Raw genomic sequence first — 19,886 nt, forward strand, 5'->3', positions numbered from 1 at the left:
CTAGCAGATAGAAGATGACCTCAAAGATAACAGATATAAACTGAAAGCCACAAAACTCCTTTGATATCATAGAGTCTTTATTAGTGGCCACTAAAATCACTTTCATGGACAACTCACCATCCTGGCAAGAAAAAATCTTAGTCAAAGTTATTTCTAGGAAGAGGAAATGTGGAAATAACAGTCCAATCACACTGGCAGCTCATGTCCTTCCACACTGCCTGCGAAATTATCTTTAAGCCAAATCATTGTGTTTTTGGGTTGGTAATACTTTGAAGTGTCCCATGTGTGTTTGTAGTGCGATGGTCTCTGACCTTACTAAGGTTACGGTCACTGATGCTACGAGCAAGTTGTTGAATCTCGGCGAGCTGCTCGGCCAGCCGTTTCTGCTCGTTCAGCTTCTCGGCGAGAGTCTCAAGCTCAGTGAGGGCCAGCTGCAACGGCAGCCTGTCCTGATGCCCCGCAGGGGTGTTTTTCAGCATGTCCTGTGGACCACACACAGATATGTCAGCATATATTCAGTCATTACTACCTAATCTGTCATTCAGCCAACGCTTCAGTCCCCTGCAAGCAAAAGATGTTTCTCAAGGGCAAAAAGATCCACGTGATGTGGGAAATAAACCTACAAAAATTCAGTTAATCCAGTATAGACTTTTACTTTACTTTACTCAGTTAACATTTACATGCAATAGTGCACATTAAAAGGAACATGAAATGAAAACTGACCACATTTACTATAAAATCAAGTCCCACCCTCACTGGAAATATGTCAGATTACGGATATAAAATGGACTGTTAATGTCATTTTATGGCAACCTTTCTGTGATTTCTCCAGTTTAGGCATTTCAGCTCATTTTCAACTGTACACCCATTGAACACCCCTCATATGAACTCAAATGTCCCTGAAAAACAGCCTGTGGTAACAGCCTCAGCACCCCAGAGGCTACATGCAAATGAAGTCATTACATAAAAGAATGATCTAATGGCAAAAAAATAATAGAGTCTTGTAATCAGAACATACAAGAGGGATTTCACCAGTGTTTAGGTTTACATATTTGAGCATTTGCTGTGCAGTATCAGATCATGGTTTTGATAGTAAGCACATGTTATGTGTAAATTTAATGTGCTTTACTAGCAATCTGTCTTTCACTTCCCCATACAGAAAAGCCTGAGGAAATTCCACCATCATAAAATACTCTCTAAATAGTTAAACATATTAGGGTCATTAACTGTGTGTGTGTGTGTTTGGAGGTTTCAGAGCACTAACCTGTAGGAGGAGTATGAACTGAGGAAAGCGTTGGATTGGTTTGACCATCAGGCCATAGAGTGTGATTCTGTCTGTACTGGCAGCCTGCTTCTTCTACAACACAGAACAACACAAAATATTATAATGTCTATAACAATGTTATTATGCCTAAAATAACTTGAAACCTAACTCTAAATATGAACAATAGTAATGCTTCCTTAGCAAGCAGCACATATAAGCACTGACGAGAAACGATAAACAATTAGGGGCAGGTTGAGAAGTTTACCTTGAGGAACTCCAGGAATGCTGGCTTGGACATACAAGCTTTCTTGATCAGAGCCATAGCATTGGTGAAGTTGTTGACATAGTCACTGTACACATCTAGCACCATTGACTTGGAAAACTGAAATGAAGACAATGATAAACTCAGTGGCGGACATAACAATCCACATTTCAGACATAATATCCGTGTACTAATGATCTGTGACCGTACAATGTGTACTGAGCTTGCATTTCTATTGTCAATAGTTATGAAGGGACTATTTGCATGATTGTTTTGAATTTTACTGATCCAAAGTTCTTAAAAAATAATGTGCTCAGCTGCAGGGCAGAGCCTGAGTGATGCAGAGGAAATTTGCACACTTAAAATAGAACTGCTGACTAAAGGATGTTCTGTTTTTCCATTTGCAAAGATCCCTCATCACAGAGACCAAAAGAAAACGAGTCATTTTAGGGTCTAAATACAGACCATTACACATTAATACACATATTTACTTTAATAAGCCGTACAAATCCACTGGATCAATGCTATGCAATAGTGCAGTCTTTTAAAATCAAAAACAAGTATGACAAAATGATAGTTCAAGCAGAGAATTCCTAAACTTTTTGTAACCAGAGCAAAAAGAAATCTATGAACAAAGAATCAGAAGCTGTGAAAAACACCACAAATTGAATGTTTTAGTAGAACAACAGGAGACATACTGAAGCAACAAAGAGATCTCCGATTTTCTCAGTGATATCCCATTCTGCTACACGGGAGGCCAGAGCAATCTGAAACATGGAGTGACACTGTAGGATCTCCTTCAGCCTATAAAAAACGGGCTGGATCTTCTTCAAGCTCAGGATCCGGGGCTCCGCCTCCATCAAAGGCTTCTTATATTCCTAAAATATAATTCAGGCGGTAGGTATGAGTCTCTTTTACATTCAGATTGTGATGTATCTATTCATTTAATAAAAACAAATCACATCTATTTTTGTCAATTTACAATAATACAATATATATTTTTTGTTTTTGTTTTCAACCTGCTGGAAAAAAAAGCTTAAATCACCCTGCCCAAGTTAGTTAGGATGGTCAGTTTTGATGGTTTTAGAGGGGTTTTCAGGCTTGGAGACCAGCTGGCTAACCAGCTTAAACGGTCTAAGACCAGCAAACCACCTTAGGCAGTTTTAAGCTTTTTTTTAACACAGTATATTTTCCCCTTTGTGCTATATTCCTATTTTCGCCAACCTTTTCACTTCATAGAGAAAATTAAGGAATGTTATATTCAGATGTGATGTCAGGATTGTGTCACTGACCAGCAGGATCCTCTTGAGTGAGTCTAAGTAGCTTCTTTCACTCTGGATGATAGAGCCAAGAATATGACGTCTGACAATCTGTACATACAAAAACAAAATGCTCATTTCAATTATATTAGGCTAACTGACAACACACCAGCAGCTTTATATTTAACATGAAATATGTAAAAATATACTATAATTCAAAAGTTTGGGAACAGTGTGATTTTTTTTTAGAAAGTCTATAGTGTTCACCAATGCAGTATAAAACAGTAATATTGTGAAATATTATGACAATTAAAAATAACTGTTTTCTATTTGAATATATTTTAAAATGTCATTTATTCCAGTGATCAAAGCTCATGAATATTCAGCATCATTACTCCAGTCTTCAGTGTCACATGATCCTTTAGAAATCATTATAATATGCTGATTTGCTGCTCAACAAAAATGTCTTATTATTATCAATGTTGAAAACAGTGGTGCTGCTTAATATTTTTGTGGAAACCCCAATTTTGCAGAATTTTTGTAACAATGTAAAAGTCTTTACTGTCAATTTGGATCAATTTAATGAATCCTTGCAGAATTAAAGAATCAACTAAATAATAATAAAAAAATCTTACTGACCTAAAAATGTACATACGCTGTAGGGAATGTAAATATGGCTACGTTCACACTGTAAGTTTTTGGGATTGACAACCACATTTACTTACAGGTGCGAGTCTCGAAAGTCTCTTACAGTGGCATCTTGAATGCTGTCTGTATGAACGCCTGTGAGTAAATTATTCTGTCGGATAATATCTCCAAGACGTTACGCACCAGATGACTAATAAGACAAAATCCAAATCACAGTCTTTGCTGTCCAAACTTAATTGATATACGTAGTGAAGAACATTATATAGAAACTGTGTCTATTCCTCGTTTAGTGAAGCCAAACAATAAATCTAGTGCAGGATCTAGCAAAAATCTTATTGTAATTAAACCAGAAAATCTAAATATCAGTGAACAAAAAGAATTTCTAAAGCTAGGTCTTCTAAACATTAGATCGCTCACACCTAAGGCGGTTATTGTAAATGAAATGGTCACAGATAATAATTTCGATATACTTTGCCTTACTGAAACCTGGCTTAAACCAAATGAGTATTTCGGTCTAAATGAGTCTACTCCGCCAAGATACTGTTATAAGCATGAGCCCCGTCTGATCGGTCGTGGCGGCGGTGTTGCAACAATCTATAAAGATATTCTTAATGTTTCTCAGAAAACAGGTCACAGATTTAATTCGTTTGAAGAACTTATGCTAAATGTTACGCTCTTAGATGTAAGAAAGAAATCCATATTATCTCTAGCCTTGGCTACTGTATATAGACCTCCAGGGCCATATGCTGAATTTCTAAAAGAGTTTGCAGACTTTCTCTCGGATCTATTGGTCAATGTCGATAAAGCAATAATTGTTGGAGATTTTAACATACACGTAGACAATAAAAATGATGCGTTAGGGGCTGCGTTTACAGATTTATTAAACTCCTTTGGGGTCAAGCAAAACGTCCGTGGTCCCACTCATCGTCTAAATCATACACTAGATTTAATTATATCATATGGAACCAATCCAACTGATATAGATATTATACCGCAAAGTGATGATGTCACTGATCATTACATGGTAACGTGCATAATACGTACTGCTGAAATATGTCATGTTGCGCCACGTTATAGACCAGGCAGAACAATCCTTCCAATCACTATAGATAGATTCTCAAATAGCTTACCTGATCTATCTCAGCTGCTTAGTGAACCCAAACAAACAGATGAACTAGAGGAAATGACTAGCAGTTTGAGCACCATTTTCACTAGTACATTAGATATTGTTGCACCAATTAGATTAAAAAAGGTTAAAGAGAAAACTAAAGCACCCTGGTACAACAGTGTTACGCATGATATCAAGAGAGAAACTCGTAACCTAGAGCGTAAATGGAAACAAACTAATTTAGAGGTCTTTAGAATCGCATGGAAAGACAGTATGTCACGTTATAAAAAGGCTCTAAAAACAGCCAGGGCTGAGCATCTCCGCAAACTAATAGAAAATAACCAAAATAATCCAAGGTTCTTATTTAACACCGTGGCTAGACTAACAAATAAACAGACATCACCAGAGCAAAATATACCGTTACAGTTTAGTAGTAATGATTTTATGAATTATTTCAATGAGAAAATAGAAAGCATTCGAAACACAATTGTAAATGTACAATCCTCTATGGTCTCTTATGCTTCAACCTCAATTATGGCCCCTCTAGAACAACTACACCGCTTTGCAACGATAGGACAGGAAGAGCTAAATAAACTTATTATTGCATCTAAACCAACAACATGTTTATTAGATCCAATACCCACTAAACTACTGAAAGAAGTGTTACCTGTAGTGGAAGAGCCTCTTCTCAATATTATTAACTCGTCTTTATTCTTAGGTCATGTTCCAAGAATATTCAAGTTGGCAGTAATAAAACCTCTCATTAAGAAACCGCAATTAGATCCAAATAACCTAGCAAATTACAGACCCATTTCAAATCTTCCATTTATGTCCAAAATACTAGAAAAAGTTGTATCCGCTCAACTGTGCTCTTTTTTGCAAGAAAATGATATCTATGAAAAATTCCAGTCAGGATTCAGACCGCATCATAGTACAGAAACTGCGCTAGTTAAAATTACAAATGATCTACTCTTAGCTTCTGACCAAGGCTGTATCTCAATACTAGTCCTACTTGATCTTAGCGCCGCGTTCGACACTATAGATCATAAAATACTCTTGGATCGACTACAAAACTACACTGGTGTTCAGGGACAGGCATTAAGCTGGTTTAGATCGTACTTATCTGACCGTTATCATTTTGTCTCTTTACACGGGGGAAAATCAAAGTTAACGTCAGTAGACTACGGAGTACCGCAAGGATCGGTGCTAGGCCCTCTGCTATTCTCAATATATATGCTGCCACTTGGTAATATTATAAGAAAACATGGAATTAATTTCCACTGTTATGCTGACGACACTCAATTATATATTTCATCACGACCAGATGAAAACATTACCTCATCTAAATTGACAGAATGTCTCAAAGATATAAAATGCTGGATGACGCGTAATTTCCTGCTATTAAATTCAGATAAAACGGAGGTATTACTTATTGGTCCAAAAAACTACACACAAAACCTCTTACAATACGACTTTAATATAGAAGGATGTCCTGTTACTTTTTCCACTACAGTAAAAGACCTGGGTGTTATACTAGACCGCAACTTGTCTTTCGAAAATCATATTTCATATGTTACAAGAACAGCCTTTTTCCACCTTAGAAACATTGCTAAATTACGTAACATGCTATCTGTTTCTGATGCAGAAAAGTTAGTTCATGCATTCATGACCTCGAGACTAGATTACTGTAATGCTTTATTAGCTGGTTGTCCTGCATCTTCAATAAACAAGCTACAGTTAGTCCAAAATGCAGCCGCTAGAGTTCTTACTAGATCAAGAAAATATGATCATATAACACCGATTTTATCATCTCTGCACTGGTTACCTATTAAGTTCCGTATCAATTACAAAGTACTACTACTGACCTATAAAGCCCTTAATGGTTTAGCTCCTATGTACTTAACGGACCTTCTTTCGCCCTACAATCCACCGCGTTCTCTAAGATCACTAAATTCAAGGCTTCTGGTCATTCCTAGGATATCGAAGTCCACGAAAGGAGGGAGGGCATTCTCGCATTTAGCTCCAAAACTCTGGAATAGCCTTCCCGATACGGTCCGATGCTCTGACTCGCTGACACAGTTTAAAACTAGACTAAAGACGTGTCTCTTTAGTCAAGCATTCACATAATGCTTACCTTTTAGTCCTCTGCTATGCCATACGGAACCGTTTGCCACTGAAACTGCTTAACGCACCAGTGGGGCTCGACAGCCTTATAGACAAACGGGTCGGTCCGTATGGTTGCGGTTGGGTTGCGGAGAGTTTGGGTTGCGGAGAGTTGTGAGATTATGGTTTTCTAACACCTACTCCCGTGTAATGGAAATCATTATGAACATCAGCTATGCTAATTATTTCCCATCTGCCTTTCTGCTGTTATCTCGGGACGCTTGTCCCGAGAAAAATGGCGTTCGTAGGCTCCAGTTTTGTATCCTGTCTCTCACGGGGATTTCGGATGCCCCAACGCCTGTGATGAGAAGACCAACGCCTGTGAAGAGACGACTCAACGCCTGCGAAGAGACGACTCAACGCCGGCGATATGTTATCCCCTTAATATTACATGATTAACTAAATGTATTTTTTCCAGGTACTTTCTGATATGCACTTACTGTAAAGCTTCTTTGAAACCCTATGATTGTTAGCCAGAGGAGAACTGGCCCCTGACTAGCCTGGGTTCTCCCAAGGTTTTTTTCTCCATCCAATCTGATGGAGTTTTGGTTCCTTGCCACTGTCGCCTTGCTTTTGGCTTGCTTAGTTGGGGATATTTAATATTCAACAATATTATTGAACTGTGTTGTACTACTTTCATGTTATCACTGTGAAGCTGCTTTGATGCAATCTGTATTGTGAAAAGCGCTATATAAATAAATGTGACTTGACTTGACTTGACTTAAATGCGGTTGTCAATCCCAAAAAATTACAGTGTGAACGTAACGGTTCCGTTCACACAGCTTGGCTTTTCCAAGACTGCGGTTGTGAGTCCTGAATTTAGGGGTGCGAGTTCGGTTATAGAATGTGGTTGTCACTCCCGTAAATAACTGAACTGTGTGTGAATGTAACTGTATTAAGGAATAAAATACAGGACTGACAACCGTATTCTGCTGCTGTGTGAACGTGTCCATTTCATAAATGAGCAGGGCTAGTATGATACTGACAGGAATGCAGACAGATTCACACACAAGTACATACACAAACACGCACCTGTTGGCCACTGAGTCCTTCTGGCATTGGAGAAAGTTGAGGTGGTGGATGTTTGAGTTCAGATACAGTCACATCCAGATATCCAGAATCATCCTCTGTGTCATCTGCACATTGACACAGTATAGCACAGTTAAACTCCTCATTTAGACTGTCATCACTGACTATTCCAATTTCTGCCATATTGGCTCACTCCTCCCTCTAATGTACACACTATTCTGTAGCTCTGTGATAACATATAAAGATAAGATAATAATTCACACATTCAAAGAGGCATCTAGTTTCTAGTATTGTTTCTGTACCGAATCCTACCAGGTGTCAGAAAAAACACCAGAAATGAACAAGAGGAAACGAGAGTCAAAAAGTCTGAGTCAAACCTGTGCAGTCTTTTTTACTCAGGAAGGACACTTTGCGCATCATGGCTATTTTGGTCTTTTCCAGTCCATCCTTCGTGCCATTCCTAGCTGCTTTCATTAGCTGTTGAACCTATGGGAGGAAACAGAGAGATAGGCAGACTGCATAAGATTACAGCGAGGAACAAAATGAATCAGCAAAACTAAAAAGAGAGGAGATAAATTCCTGTTTGTGGATCAGCGTGTTTAGCAGCAGGGCAAACCCTAGAAGTCCCTCTCTACTCAGTTGCAACACTCAGTGGATTTCACACAGTTTGATTTTCATTGTACAGAAATAAAAAAAACACTGTCCATTGAACAATGATGTGCACGATGGACTACTTCATACCTACAAGCTGTGTGAATTTTGGTGAATACTGTCTGAATTAAAGATGCAACTAAATCTACATTATCTAGATTTAGTCTAATGTGAAATATAAAACTGATCCTAAAAAACTGGGACAAAATGTGCTGCAGCTATGTTTCTGCTTCTTCCTTCTCTACAATGTTTTTCCTTGACAATCGTTCAATATGCATCAAAACCCCCCATATATATATATATATAAAATATATCTCGTTCTGTTTTGGTTTAGTTTTCATTCTGTTCCCTGTTCTGCTTTGCCTGAGTTCTGTTTGCTAGTTAGTTTCTATGGATTGGATTACGTTCAACTGTTGTCCCTTCAAAAGTTTTTTTTATGTTTTATTAAATGTTTTAAGAAGTCTTTGCTCACCAAGGCTCTATTTATTCGACCAAAAATACAGTAAAACTATACTGAGATAAAACGGTGAAATATTATTACAATTTCAAATGACTGCATCTATTTGAAAAATAAATATTTTGTAACATTATAAATGTCTTCACTGTCAACTTTGATCATTTAAAAGCATCTTTGCTAAATAAAAGTATTAATTTCTAAGAAAAGGCAAAAACAATACAGTAGATTTACAAAATATTACAATTTATATTTTGAATATTGCACATGTATTATATGCAATGCGAGAGCCATTTTGCCTCGTCTGATGTTTCTAGCTACCAATAGAACAAACATAAAATAAAGGAAATTCTATAAAAATCCCAAACAATTTTCTTTACAGAGTTGACCCATCATAGCTATTACAGAAAATGTCATTCATAAGTTGACATTTTGTCCCATGTCTCAAGAATCAGTGATAACCACACATTCACAACTGTATAAATGTACCTTAATGTCATAGTTTTGTTTGAGTTGGCCAACATCTCGAGCCCCTAACCGCATGGCTAGCTCACGCCTGGTCTGGACACAGCGTTGCTTCAGACGCCGTACATCGGGGGAAATCTTATATCCATTACCACAAAGCCATGTCCACAAGCAGTAAGGGGTGGGAATAGAGTGAATAGAGAAAGATGGCAGATAAAGAGAAGAGGAGGAGGAAAATAATGAGATTGAGGGGAGTGACAAACACAGGCATACAGTGATAACATCAAGGCCAACAAGAGAGGGAACTTGAAGACAGACATAACAGAGTAAACAAGACAGCAAGACCAGAGATTTAGCCTCAGATAGTGTCTGTCTCAGTTTACGATACTAAATCTTCACACTTAAACAGCTCTACTACTCACAAATTACTCCTTAAACAGATGTACTCAAATTCAGACTGCATAAGGCCCAGTCTGAGCTCTCTGGTTAGTCTAGTTAAGGCTTTCTGTACCTGTTTTCATGCATGATGTGCAACATCTGTGGATTAAGACCTGATCTTCTCTGCATGCATCAAAAGACATTAACTAAGAACAGGAACAGGGTAAACCCGGCAAGGAAGGAGAACTGAAAGAACCAGGCGTCCAAAAAATCTTTCCTCTTTCCTTTTTTAAAGCTGAAGTGTTATTTCTGCTCTACTTGCATCACCAAACAGAATTAACATTAAAAATTACTGTTTTTAAACTGATTTCAAGAACACGCCCCAATCTGCCATTGGTCATACAAAACAATAGCCCAAAACACACACCATTGGCTGAGCTACACAGAATGCTATATTTTAAAGTGATATGGAGGAGATTAGGAGGAGAAACGGTTAGACAGATTCGGCATTAGACGAGTGGAAGAGATAACACCGGTGCCATGCAACGTAAATTTCAAAATCTACACAAACTACACTTTTCAAACTACACATCCCTCAGCATGATTATGATCACTGTTTTGCTTTTTTTCATATTAAATCTAAAGAGGGGAATCTGTTAAGACTGTGTCAATTGCGGCTCTGCCGAGCTGTGATATAAGCGAAACGCTATTGGCTATTTTAAAAAAGGGGATGAGCTGCTCGATTTGTCTCGCCCTGTCATCATGTTTCTGAGAGTTTCTAGGCACTTCAGTGGGCATTTAATAATAATTTAACATTTTACCTTTCAACTAAAAACTGTGCAATGACTCAAAACTGTTAGAAACATCATGAGGACTTACCAAAAGAAATGGGTTTCTGGCTTTTAACAATTCACAGCAATCCATTTATAAATAGTTTTTTAGACACTCTTGATGGTGAATGGGCAGTGTCTTTGTACCTTATTGCGGGTGGGCTGCTTGGTCTCGCTGTCTGACTGCTCGTCATAACTCTCAAACTCACTGGAACCCCAGCCGTTGTCTATCAGTCCGGACTCGCCAGACCTCTGCACCTCCTCATAGATCACATCATCCTCTGAACAATAACACAGAAAGAATCATGTGAGGTGGGAGGAAGATTGATGTCCTGAATCAAGTTACAGTAACAGGAAACATAAGAGGGTTGATTTGTACAGGCTGGTTACAGCAGGATGAAAACAAGTCTTTGCTTGCTATGCAGATTGATTGATTATAGAAGGATTGCTCAAAGGGAAATTATATTGCTCAGAGTTTGCACTTTATTAGCACCTTCTGCAATTTTGTGGTTCTGGGTCTCATGGCCTCTTCATGACTCACAGATGCCCCTAGTGGGTTCAAGTAGTGAAATTCAGTGGCTCCTGATCAGGCTGCTCACCAAGAAGATCTGTCACTGTCCTTTGTGCATTCATGCATATGTTTGTGTCAGATGTTTCTCCAAAATGTATTTAATGTGGATATTACAGTTCAGATAGTTTGACCTTAAAAATACTGTTACGGAAATGTTTGAACATTAATATATAGGCAAATCTGTCCACGGTTTGCAAAACTCTTTCGAAACTCTACACTGTAAGAAAAAAACCCGGTAACACTTTAGTATGGGGAACACATATTCACTATTAACTATGACTTTTGCCTCAATAAACTCCTAATTTACTGCTTATTAATAGTTAGTAAGGTAGTTTGTGTAGCATGTAAGTTTACATATTGAGTAGGATTAAGAGATGTAGAATAAGGTCATGCAGAATTAGGCATTAATATGTGCTTTATAAGTATTAATAAACAGCCAATATACTAGTAATATGCAAGCTAATAAGCAACTAGTTAATAGTGAGAATTGGACCTTAAAATAAAGTGCTACCAAAAATCCATAGAAAAACAGATAATGCCCTGCTACAAAATTAGTTTATGGACGGTTCCTTCAACTCTACACAATGTGTAATTCAAATTGCGGTAAAACAACTGTGAAAAACCAATGCAGAAAATATTATATTAACACACACATATTGTTATAAACTTTTTTAGAGTGTAGAGTAGACGCGTGTGAGATTACAGTTTTTTTCTCTCTGGAGAAAAGTTTCAATTTGCTCTCCATTTCACCTCATTGCTGTCTTGAAGAAACATTTGAGATATCAAAGAGCTTGCATGTGTGAATATTCATATGGGTGATGACATTGTTGACCTGGACAGGTAACACTGACCTGCATCTGGGGGCGAGTTGTTCTCACAAGGCACATCATCATAGATGACCTCTGAGCGAGCAGAAGGAGCTGAGTTGACCTTCAGCTGTTCTGGTGGTGAATCTCCGGCTGATTCAGAAACAGCTTTCCCTGGAGGAGAGAGAGACTTAGATGGTTCGATGGATATTTGAGCATATTCAAAGCACGGATAACAAAGGGATGGGATACTACTTTAAGTGAGCAGGACATTGGGTGTAAGATCATATTTGAAGGACCAGTAACAGCAAACATCATTTGATAATCCTTTATCAGAACTTCAGTGAGGTATTAAGCACAATGCAGGTCGAGCGCAAAGGAAATTCAGCCCTGATTAGCACAGAAAAGCACATTAATAATCCTTCTGGCACAGAATTAAGCTTGCATTCCGACAAAAGTGCTACAAAATAACTAACATACTCCTCCACACGAACGTCGGATTGACAATACATACACTTGTCTAAGTTGTCTCTACTACTGTGACAGTGTGTACAGATTTGTTGACAGCCTCTTTTTACCTAATGAAGTCGCCTGCTGAGTCTCCCCCACGGGAACTTAAAATACCTCAAAGTGAAATGTTCTTCAAACTGTTTAGGCTCTGAAGGATATATTGAGACTACTGTCTGGGATGTCAGAGGGAGATCTTTTAAAATTCGGAGAACACATTAATTAGGAGTAGGAGTATAATATAAATATCTTTCCTGGGAATATTCCAGGTTAAACACAAGTTAAGCAGCTATGGCACCCTGTTGTTTACCGCAGGAAATCATTTCTCATCTCTTTGTAAAGATGTGTGAAAAATGATGAAATTCTATGGGGAAATGGTTGAATTTCTGGTGTTGCACTTGCATTAGTGCATTTCTCTCAACATGTGCGGCGCAAAATGTTTTTCTGCAGTAATTGACATCATGTCACAGATGTTATTGATATAGCTTTACTAGTATTGAAACAGAGTATTTTTTTATGTGGTTTTATAGATGGTTTTACACTGATTGTCAGTGTAATGTTGCACATATGTAAAAGTTTATACACTGAGGAAAAGACACGAAGATCTAAAGGGGTGTAGACAGCAGCAGGGAGTAGATATGAAGTAAGATTTATTACTCATTACCAGTCACGTCATAGCAAGCGCCTGTACTACAGAATCAATACAGTGCACTACAACGCAGTAGGTATATCTACAGCCTAAAACTTCAGTACTACGATCCCAAAATACTTCAACAGTCTAAAATAAAATACTCCACATGGTTGACCATCATTCCTGAAGCTTGGTAAACAAATACAGCAAAGGGTTGACAGATCTAACTAGGCTCTGTGTAAGGGATAATGTACAGTCAGCTGGTCATTAATGCAAAATAGACTGCTTATTATTACACGGCTATTGACCAAATAAATAAATACACTACCATTCAAAAGTTTGAGGTCAGTTAGATTTGTTTTTTAACGAACTTAATACTTTTATTTAGCAGATATGCATTCAATTGATCAAAAGCGACAGTAAAGACATTTATAATGTTACAAGATATTTCTATTTCATATAAATGCTGCTCTTTTGAACTTGATATGCATGGGGTTTGAAGGATCATGTGACAGTGAAGCCTGGAGAAATGGCTGCTGAAAATTCAGCTTTAGCATCATAGTAATAAATTAAATATTAATTTAAAAAGTTTTTCTATTTTAAATTGAAATAATATTAGCAATGTTACTGTTTACACTGTATTTTTAATGAAATAAATGCAGCCTTGTTGGCATAACAGACTCCTTTCAAAAACATTTTAAAATATCTTTCTTACCGACCACAAACTTTTGAACGTTAGTATATGTGGACAAGTAATATTGTGGACACGAGTTGATTTTTTTTTTTTTTATCTTAATGATTCCACTATCAAAAACAGTCCACTACAGCGTACAAAACAATCAGCCCAGCAGCAAGATGAAGAATGAAACAATATTAAAGTAATATCAATAACTGAGATGAAAGAAGGCGCTGTCCTCAGTGATACGAGAGACATGAAAGTAGCGCCGATTTAGGTTACCTGGATGAACTGACTGATTATGCCATGGGTGACAGAAAATATTAGGAAATATCAGACCGCTAGGGTGATCGACCAGTCAGAATCAAGTATTCCAGAGAGCCGTGTAATAGAAAAAGGATATCTATGCACGTATAACTACGTTCAAATACAAAGACGGCACAACTATACCAACTGTCCTAGGGAGTGGGGAGTGTACCTTTATGCAGTCGCAGAGTGAGCTCTGAAACCACACTGAACCATTCCCGAGAGTGAACCGGGGCTGCACAGACATAGCAGAGACTGTTTAACAGCCGAGGGACACAGCTTTGAAGTCACTTCTACTATGACCATTGAATTTGACGTTACCAAGACCTTAATACTTTATTCCAAGTAATTTTGTTATTTTACAGATAATTTGGAACATGCATTATTTTTTTCTCAAAGCTGTTTTCACAATTTAGGAAAATAAATCATATTGACATGGGCATATAATATTCATTGTATGATTTTGTTTGCATTATCACTTGTTTGTTGTGTTATTTGATTGGATTGCAACAGAATCATCAAGAAAAATCTCCAAAGAATCTGATTTATTAGGCTGAGTCATTTGTGGAAATTTGGCATGGGTGTGTTGTTTTCTTTCCTGTGAGATTCCTGTTGGTCTGGATTGGATTAGTCAATGCTATTTTTCAGATCTCTGGTTTCTGATTTGTAGATTTTGCATTAGAGTGGATTTACAGGAAGGCATTGCATAGCCCCTTCTCAGAGCCACCAACCTGTCTGAACCAGTTTGTGCGGGGACTTCTGTATAAGTGTGTAGAAGCCTTCTGGCCCAAAATCTGAACCTGGAGATACATTTACAACAGACTTGTCAGATTTAAGCACTGAATTGCCTTCCCAGTTGGCATTTCAGAGATTTTTTTTAATCCATGTCATTGATCGAGGTGAATCACTGTTGAATTTTGTTTCAATTTGTGAATTTAATTAACGTTGATGCTTACAACGTTGCATTAAGTCATTCTTTCACTGTGTCTTCATACAATTTCAACATTGATTTATAAGAATTTTGTTACCTTTTTACAACATCTAGCATTAAAAGTTGTTTCAACATTGTTTCAACAGTTTAAACTTTTTCAAAGCAGAAACAACAACTAAAATGATTTCAACAACATTTCAACATTGAAGTTAGATTTCACTAGACGACTGGGTTTTTGGACTCGTTTTGGGACATCCAGCTAGTCCAGCTAGACTGCTTTAAATAGATTCATCCCAAAACCTTCATAACCACAAAAATATACAGAAATATGCTCTTAGTGTAATACCTTCATAAATATTATTTCTTTTCAAAATGCTCTCTTGTTCGTCGGCTACTCGAGGCTCGGCTGAGATGGAACTCCTAAAAAAACAGGAATGCAAAAGTACAGAAATACTGTCCCTTCATGTTTATTCTTATCAGTGTTAATAGGTACATCACATTATCACTAGATGTCACTAGAGCCAGAGCAGGTTGTTTAATAACTAATACAGTAGAAAAGTTTTCACATATGAGGTAAATAATCAACCCTAGGTCTTCACAGCTAAGACAGAATGTATAATAAAGTCCTTTAGAGGAAAAACCCTTCAAACAGTAATCATATAAAGAATTATAGTGTCTCTATGAATGACATCCTGTTTAGGAATAATAAGGTTCAAGATATTCAAGTGAAAATTGTTCAAAACATAACACATAAGGCATACATCTTTCATAAATTCAGATGTGTTAACACAAACATTCTTACCCATCAGGAGATTGTCTGGCTACCATGTCTGCAGGGAGAACAGAAAGTATGTTTAATTTACCAAATGTCTACCCATGTCTGATTTAACATACAGAACATTTTACACATACATACAGTAATATTATGTGATTAACACATATTGCAGACTGACCTGGGTATGTTGTGTGAGGATATGTGGGGATATTTTGGTCCTCCAGACCAGCAGGGGTCTCTCCATTTACTGTTTGCTGATTATCCTTTGTAACACGCGTCATAGCTTGACAATAAAGTGCATTTGCGGCAGTGCTACCTTTAGTACTCTCTGAATGCTCACCATCCACATGAGGAGTTTTTGAGTCTTTATTCTGAACAGAGTTCTCCACTGTATTCTGCTCGTCTTCGCTGTCATCAAACTCGAACTTCTCACCAGTTTCCTCATCTTCATCACCATCATCTTCCCCCTCCTGTGGCTTCTGAGTCACACCAGGAACCATGGACTCTGAAATAACACATGGGCTCAATTTAACTGACAAAAATAAGATAAGAAACACATTTTTACATTTCCAGGTTGCCACGGCATTGCTATGCAGTTGCTAGGGTGTTCTGGGAGGTTGTTTGATTGTTACTATGTGGTTCCTATGGTGTTCTGAGTGTTTTTTAGTGTTGATAATATGTAGTTGTTCTGAACGTTTGAGAGTACGTGTTCTGAGTGGTTTTCTGAGCATTCCTACTAAATTGTTATACCCGTTGTGATACCCAATGGCTGTTTGAGTGTTGTGATGGTGTTTTGAGTGGCTGTTTGATTGTTGCGATGGTGTTTTGAGTGGTTGTTTGAGTGTTGCGATGGTGTTCTAAAGTGGCTGTTTGAGTGTTGCGATGGTTTTCTGAGTGGTTGTTTGAGTGTTGCGATGGTGTTCTAAAGTGGCTGTTTGAGTGTTGCGATGGTTTTCTGAGTGGTTGTTTGAGTGTTGCGATGGTGTTCTGAGTGGTTGTTTGAGTGTTGCGATGGTGTTCTGAGTGGCTGTTTGAGTGTTGCAATGGTGTTCTGACTGGCTGTTTGAGTATTGCGATAGTGTTCTGAGTGGTTGTTTGAGTGTTGCGATGGTGTTCTGAGTGGCTGTTTGAGTGTTGCGATGGTGTTCTGAGTGGTTGTTTGAGTGTTGCGATGGTGTTCTGAGTGGCTGTTTGAGTGTTGCAATGGTGTTCTGAGTGGCTGTTTGAGTATTGCGATAGTGTTCTGAGTGGTTGTTTGAGTGTTGCGATGGTGTTCTGAGTGGCTGTTTGAGTGTTGCGATGGTGTTTTGAGTGGCTATTTGAGTGTTGCGATGGTGTTCTGAGTGGCTGTTTGAGTGTTGCGATGGTTTTCTGAGTGGTTGTTTGAGTGTTGCGATGGTGTTCTGAGTGGTTGTTTGAGTGTTGCGATGGTGTTCTGAGTGGCTGTTTGAGTATTGCGATAGTGTTCTGAGTGGCTGTTTGAGTGTTGCGATGGTGTTCTGAGTGGCTGTTTGAGTGTTGCAATGGTGTTCTGAGTGGCTGTTTGAGTATTGCGATAGTGTTCTGAGTGGTTGTTTGAGTGTTGCGATGGTGTTCTGAGTGGCTGTTTGAGTGTTGCGATGGTGTTTTGAGTGGCTGTTTGAGTGTTTTCCGATGGTGTTCTGAGTGGTTGTTTGAGTATTGCGATGGTGTTCTGAGTGGTTGTTTGAGTGTTGCGATGGTGTTCTGAGTGGTTGTTTGAGTGTTGCGATGGTGTTCTGAGTGGTTGTTTGAGTGTTGCTATGGTGTTCTGAGTGGTTGTTTGACTGTTGCGATGGTGTTCTGAGTGGTTGTTTGAGTGTTGCGATGGTGTTCTGAGTGGCTGTTTGAGTATTGCGATGGTGTTCTGAGTGGCTGTTTGAGTGTTGCGATGGTGTTCTGAGTGGTTGTTTGAGTGTTGCGATGGTGTTCTGAGTGGCTGTTTGAGTGTTGCGATGGTGTTTTGAGTGGTTGTTTGAGTGTTGCGATGGTGTTCTGAGTGGTTGTTTGAGTGTTGCGATGGTGTTCTAAAGTGGCTGTTTGAGTGTTGCGATGGTTTTCTGAGTGGTTGTTTGAGTGTTGCGATGGTGTTCTGAGTCGTTGTTTGAGTGTTGCGATGGTGTTCTGAGTGGCTGTTTGAGTATTGCGATAGTGTTCTGAGTGGCTGTTTGAGTGTTGCGATGGTGTTCTGAGTGGTTGTTTGAGTGTTGCAATGGTGTTCTGAGTGGTTGTTTGAGTGTTGCGATGGTGTTCTGAGTGGTTGTTTGAGTGTTGCGATGGTGTTCTGAGTGGTTGTTTGAGTGTTGCAATGGTGTTCTGAGTGGTTGTTTGAGTGGTTGTTTGAGTGTTGCAATGGTGTTCTGAGTGGTTGTTTGAGTGTTGCGATGGTGTTCTGAGTGGTTGTTTGAGTGTTGCAATGGTGTTCTGAGTGACTGCTTGAGTGTTGCGATAGTGTTCTAAAGTGGTTGTTTGAGTGTTGCAATGGTGTTCTGAGTGGTTGTTTGAGTGTTGCGATGGTGTTCTGAGTGGTTGTTTGAGTGTTGCAATGGTATTCTGAGTGGTTGTTTGAGTGTTGCGATGGTGTTCTGAGTGGTTGTTTGAGTGTTGCGATGGTGTTCTGAGTGGTTGTTTGAGTGTTGCGATGGTGTTCTGAGTGGTTGTTTGAGTGTTGCGATGGTGTTCTGAGTGGTTGTTTGAGTGTTGCGATGGTGTTCTGAGTGGTTGTTTGAGTGTTGCAATGGTGTTCTGAGTGGTTGTTTGAGTGTTGCGATGGTGTTCTGAGTGGTTGTTTGAGTGTTGCAATGGTGTTCTGAGTGACTGCTTGAGTGTTGCGATAGTGTTCTAAAGTGGTTGTTTGAGTGTTGCAATGGTGTTCTGAGTGGTTGTTTGAGTGTTGCGATGGTGTTCTGAGTGGTTGTTTGAGTGTTGCAATGGTGTTCTGAGTGGTTGTTTGAGTGTTGCGATGGTGTTCTGAGTGGTTGTTTGAGTGTTGCGATGGTGTTCTGAGTGGTTGTTTGAGTGTTGCAATGGTGTTCTGAGTGGTTGTTTGAGTGTTGCGATGGTGTTCTGAGTGGTTGTTTGAGTGTTGCAATGGTGTTCTGAGTGACTGCTTGAGTGTTGCGATAGTGTTCTAAAGTGGTTGTTTGAGTGTTGCAATGGTGTTCTGAGTGGTTGTTTGAGTGTTGCGATGGTGTTCTGAGTGGTTGTTTGAGTGTTGCAATGGTGTTCTGAGTGGTTGTTTGAGTGTTGCGATGGTGTTCTGAGTGGTTGTTTGAGTGTTGCGATGGTGTTCTGAGTGGTTGTTTGAGTGTTGCGATGGTGTTCTGAGTGGTTGTTTGAGTGTTGCGATGGTGTTCTGAGTGGCTGTTTGAGTATTGCGATAGTGTTCTGAGTGGTTGTTTGAGTGTTGCGATGGTGTTCTAAAGTGGCTGTTAGAGTGATGAGAAAGTGTTCTGAGTGGTTGTTTGAGTGTTGCGATGGTGTTCTGAGTGGTTGTTCGAGTGTTGCGATGGTGTTCTGATTGGCTGTTTGAGTGTTGTGAGGGTGTTCTGAGTGGTTGTTTGAGTGTTGCAATGGTGTTCTGAGTGGTTGTTTGAGTGTTGCGATGGTGTTCTGAGTGGCTGTTTGAGTGATGAGAACGTGTTTTCCGATTGGCTGTTTGAGTGATGAGAAAGTGTTCTGAGTGGCTGTTTGAGTGATGAGAAAGTGTTCTGAGTGGTTGTTTGAGTGTTGCGATAGTGTTCTGAGTGGTTGTTTGAGTGTTGCGATGGTGTTCTGAGTGGTTGTTTGAGTGTTGCGATGGTGTTCTGAGTGGTTGTTCGAGTGTTGCGATGGTGTTCTGATTGGCTGTTTGAGTGTTGTGAGGGTGTTCTGAGTGGTTGTTTGAGTGTTGCAATGGTGTTCTGAGTGGTTGTTTGAGTGTTGCGATGGTGTTCTGAGTGGCTGTTTGAGTGATGAGAACGTGTTTTCCGATTGGCTGTTTGAGTGATGAGAAAGTGTTCTGAGTGGCTGTTTGAGTGATGAGAAAGTGTTCTGAGTGGTTGTTTGAGTGTTGCGATGGTGTTCTGAGTGGTTGTTTGAGTGTTGCGATGGTGTTCTGAGTGGCTGTTTGAGTGATGAGAAAGTGTTCTGAGTGGTTGTTTGAGTGTTGCAAT

At 39.0% G+C, this 19,886-nt stretch overlaps 1 protein-coding gene across 8 annotated transcripts in view; it reads right to left on the bottom strand.

Moving 5' to 3' along the window:
* arhgef10lb (Rho guanine nucleotide exchange factor (GEF) 10-like b) overlaps window positions 1–19,886 on the bottom strand; it is a 51,776-nt gene that overhangs the window by 24,665 nt on the left and 7,225 nt on the right. For 5 of the 8 annotated variants that reach the window (XM_056268168.1, XM_056268167.1, XM_056268169.1 and 2 more), the window contains 15 exons: window positions 15,893–16,219; window positions 15,742–15,769; window positions 15,286–15,359; window positions 14,740–14,808; window positions 14,181–14,243; window positions 11,934–12,062; window positions 10,659–10,792; window positions 9,328–9,441; window positions 8,111–8,219; window positions 7,737–7,840; window positions 2,819–2,896; window positions 2,225–2,404; window positions 1,530–1,646; window positions 1,265–1,357; window positions 312–482 (listed from right to left, as the gene is read on the bottom strand). In XM_056268168.1, the coding sequence (XP_056124143.1) occupies window positions 312–482; window positions 1,265–1,357; window positions 1,530–1,646; window positions 2,225–2,404; window positions 2,819–2,896; window positions 7,737–7,840; window positions 8,111–8,219; window positions 9,328–9,441; window positions 10,659–10,792; window positions 11,934–12,062; window positions 14,181–14,243; window positions 14,740–14,808; window positions 15,286–15,359; window positions 15,742–15,769; window positions 15,893–16,219 (1,790 nt within the window). The remainder of the gene's footprint in view (window positions 1–311; window positions 483–1,264; window positions 1,358–1,529; window positions 1,647–2,224; window positions 2,405–2,818; window positions 2,897–7,736; window positions 7,841–8,110; window positions 8,220–9,327; window positions 9,442–10,658; window positions 10,793–11,933; window positions 12,063–14,180; window positions 14,244–14,739; window positions 14,809–15,285; window positions 15,360–15,741; window positions 15,770–15,892; window positions 16,220–19,886) is intronic. The other 3 variants (XM_056268164.1, XM_056268165.1, XM_056268166.1) reach the window with 3 other exon arrangements.

This window comes from Rhinichthys klamathensis, unplaced genomic scaffold, assembly GCF_029890125.1.
Source record: "Rhinichthys klamathensis goyatoka isolate OS25496 unplaced genomic scaffold, OSU_Roscu_1.1 h1tg000269l_1, whole genome shotgun sequence".
In the NCBI taxonomy this organism is placed as follows: Eukaryota; Metazoa; Chordata; class Actinopteri; order Cypriniformes; family Leuciscidae; genus Rhinichthys; species Rhinichthys klamathensis.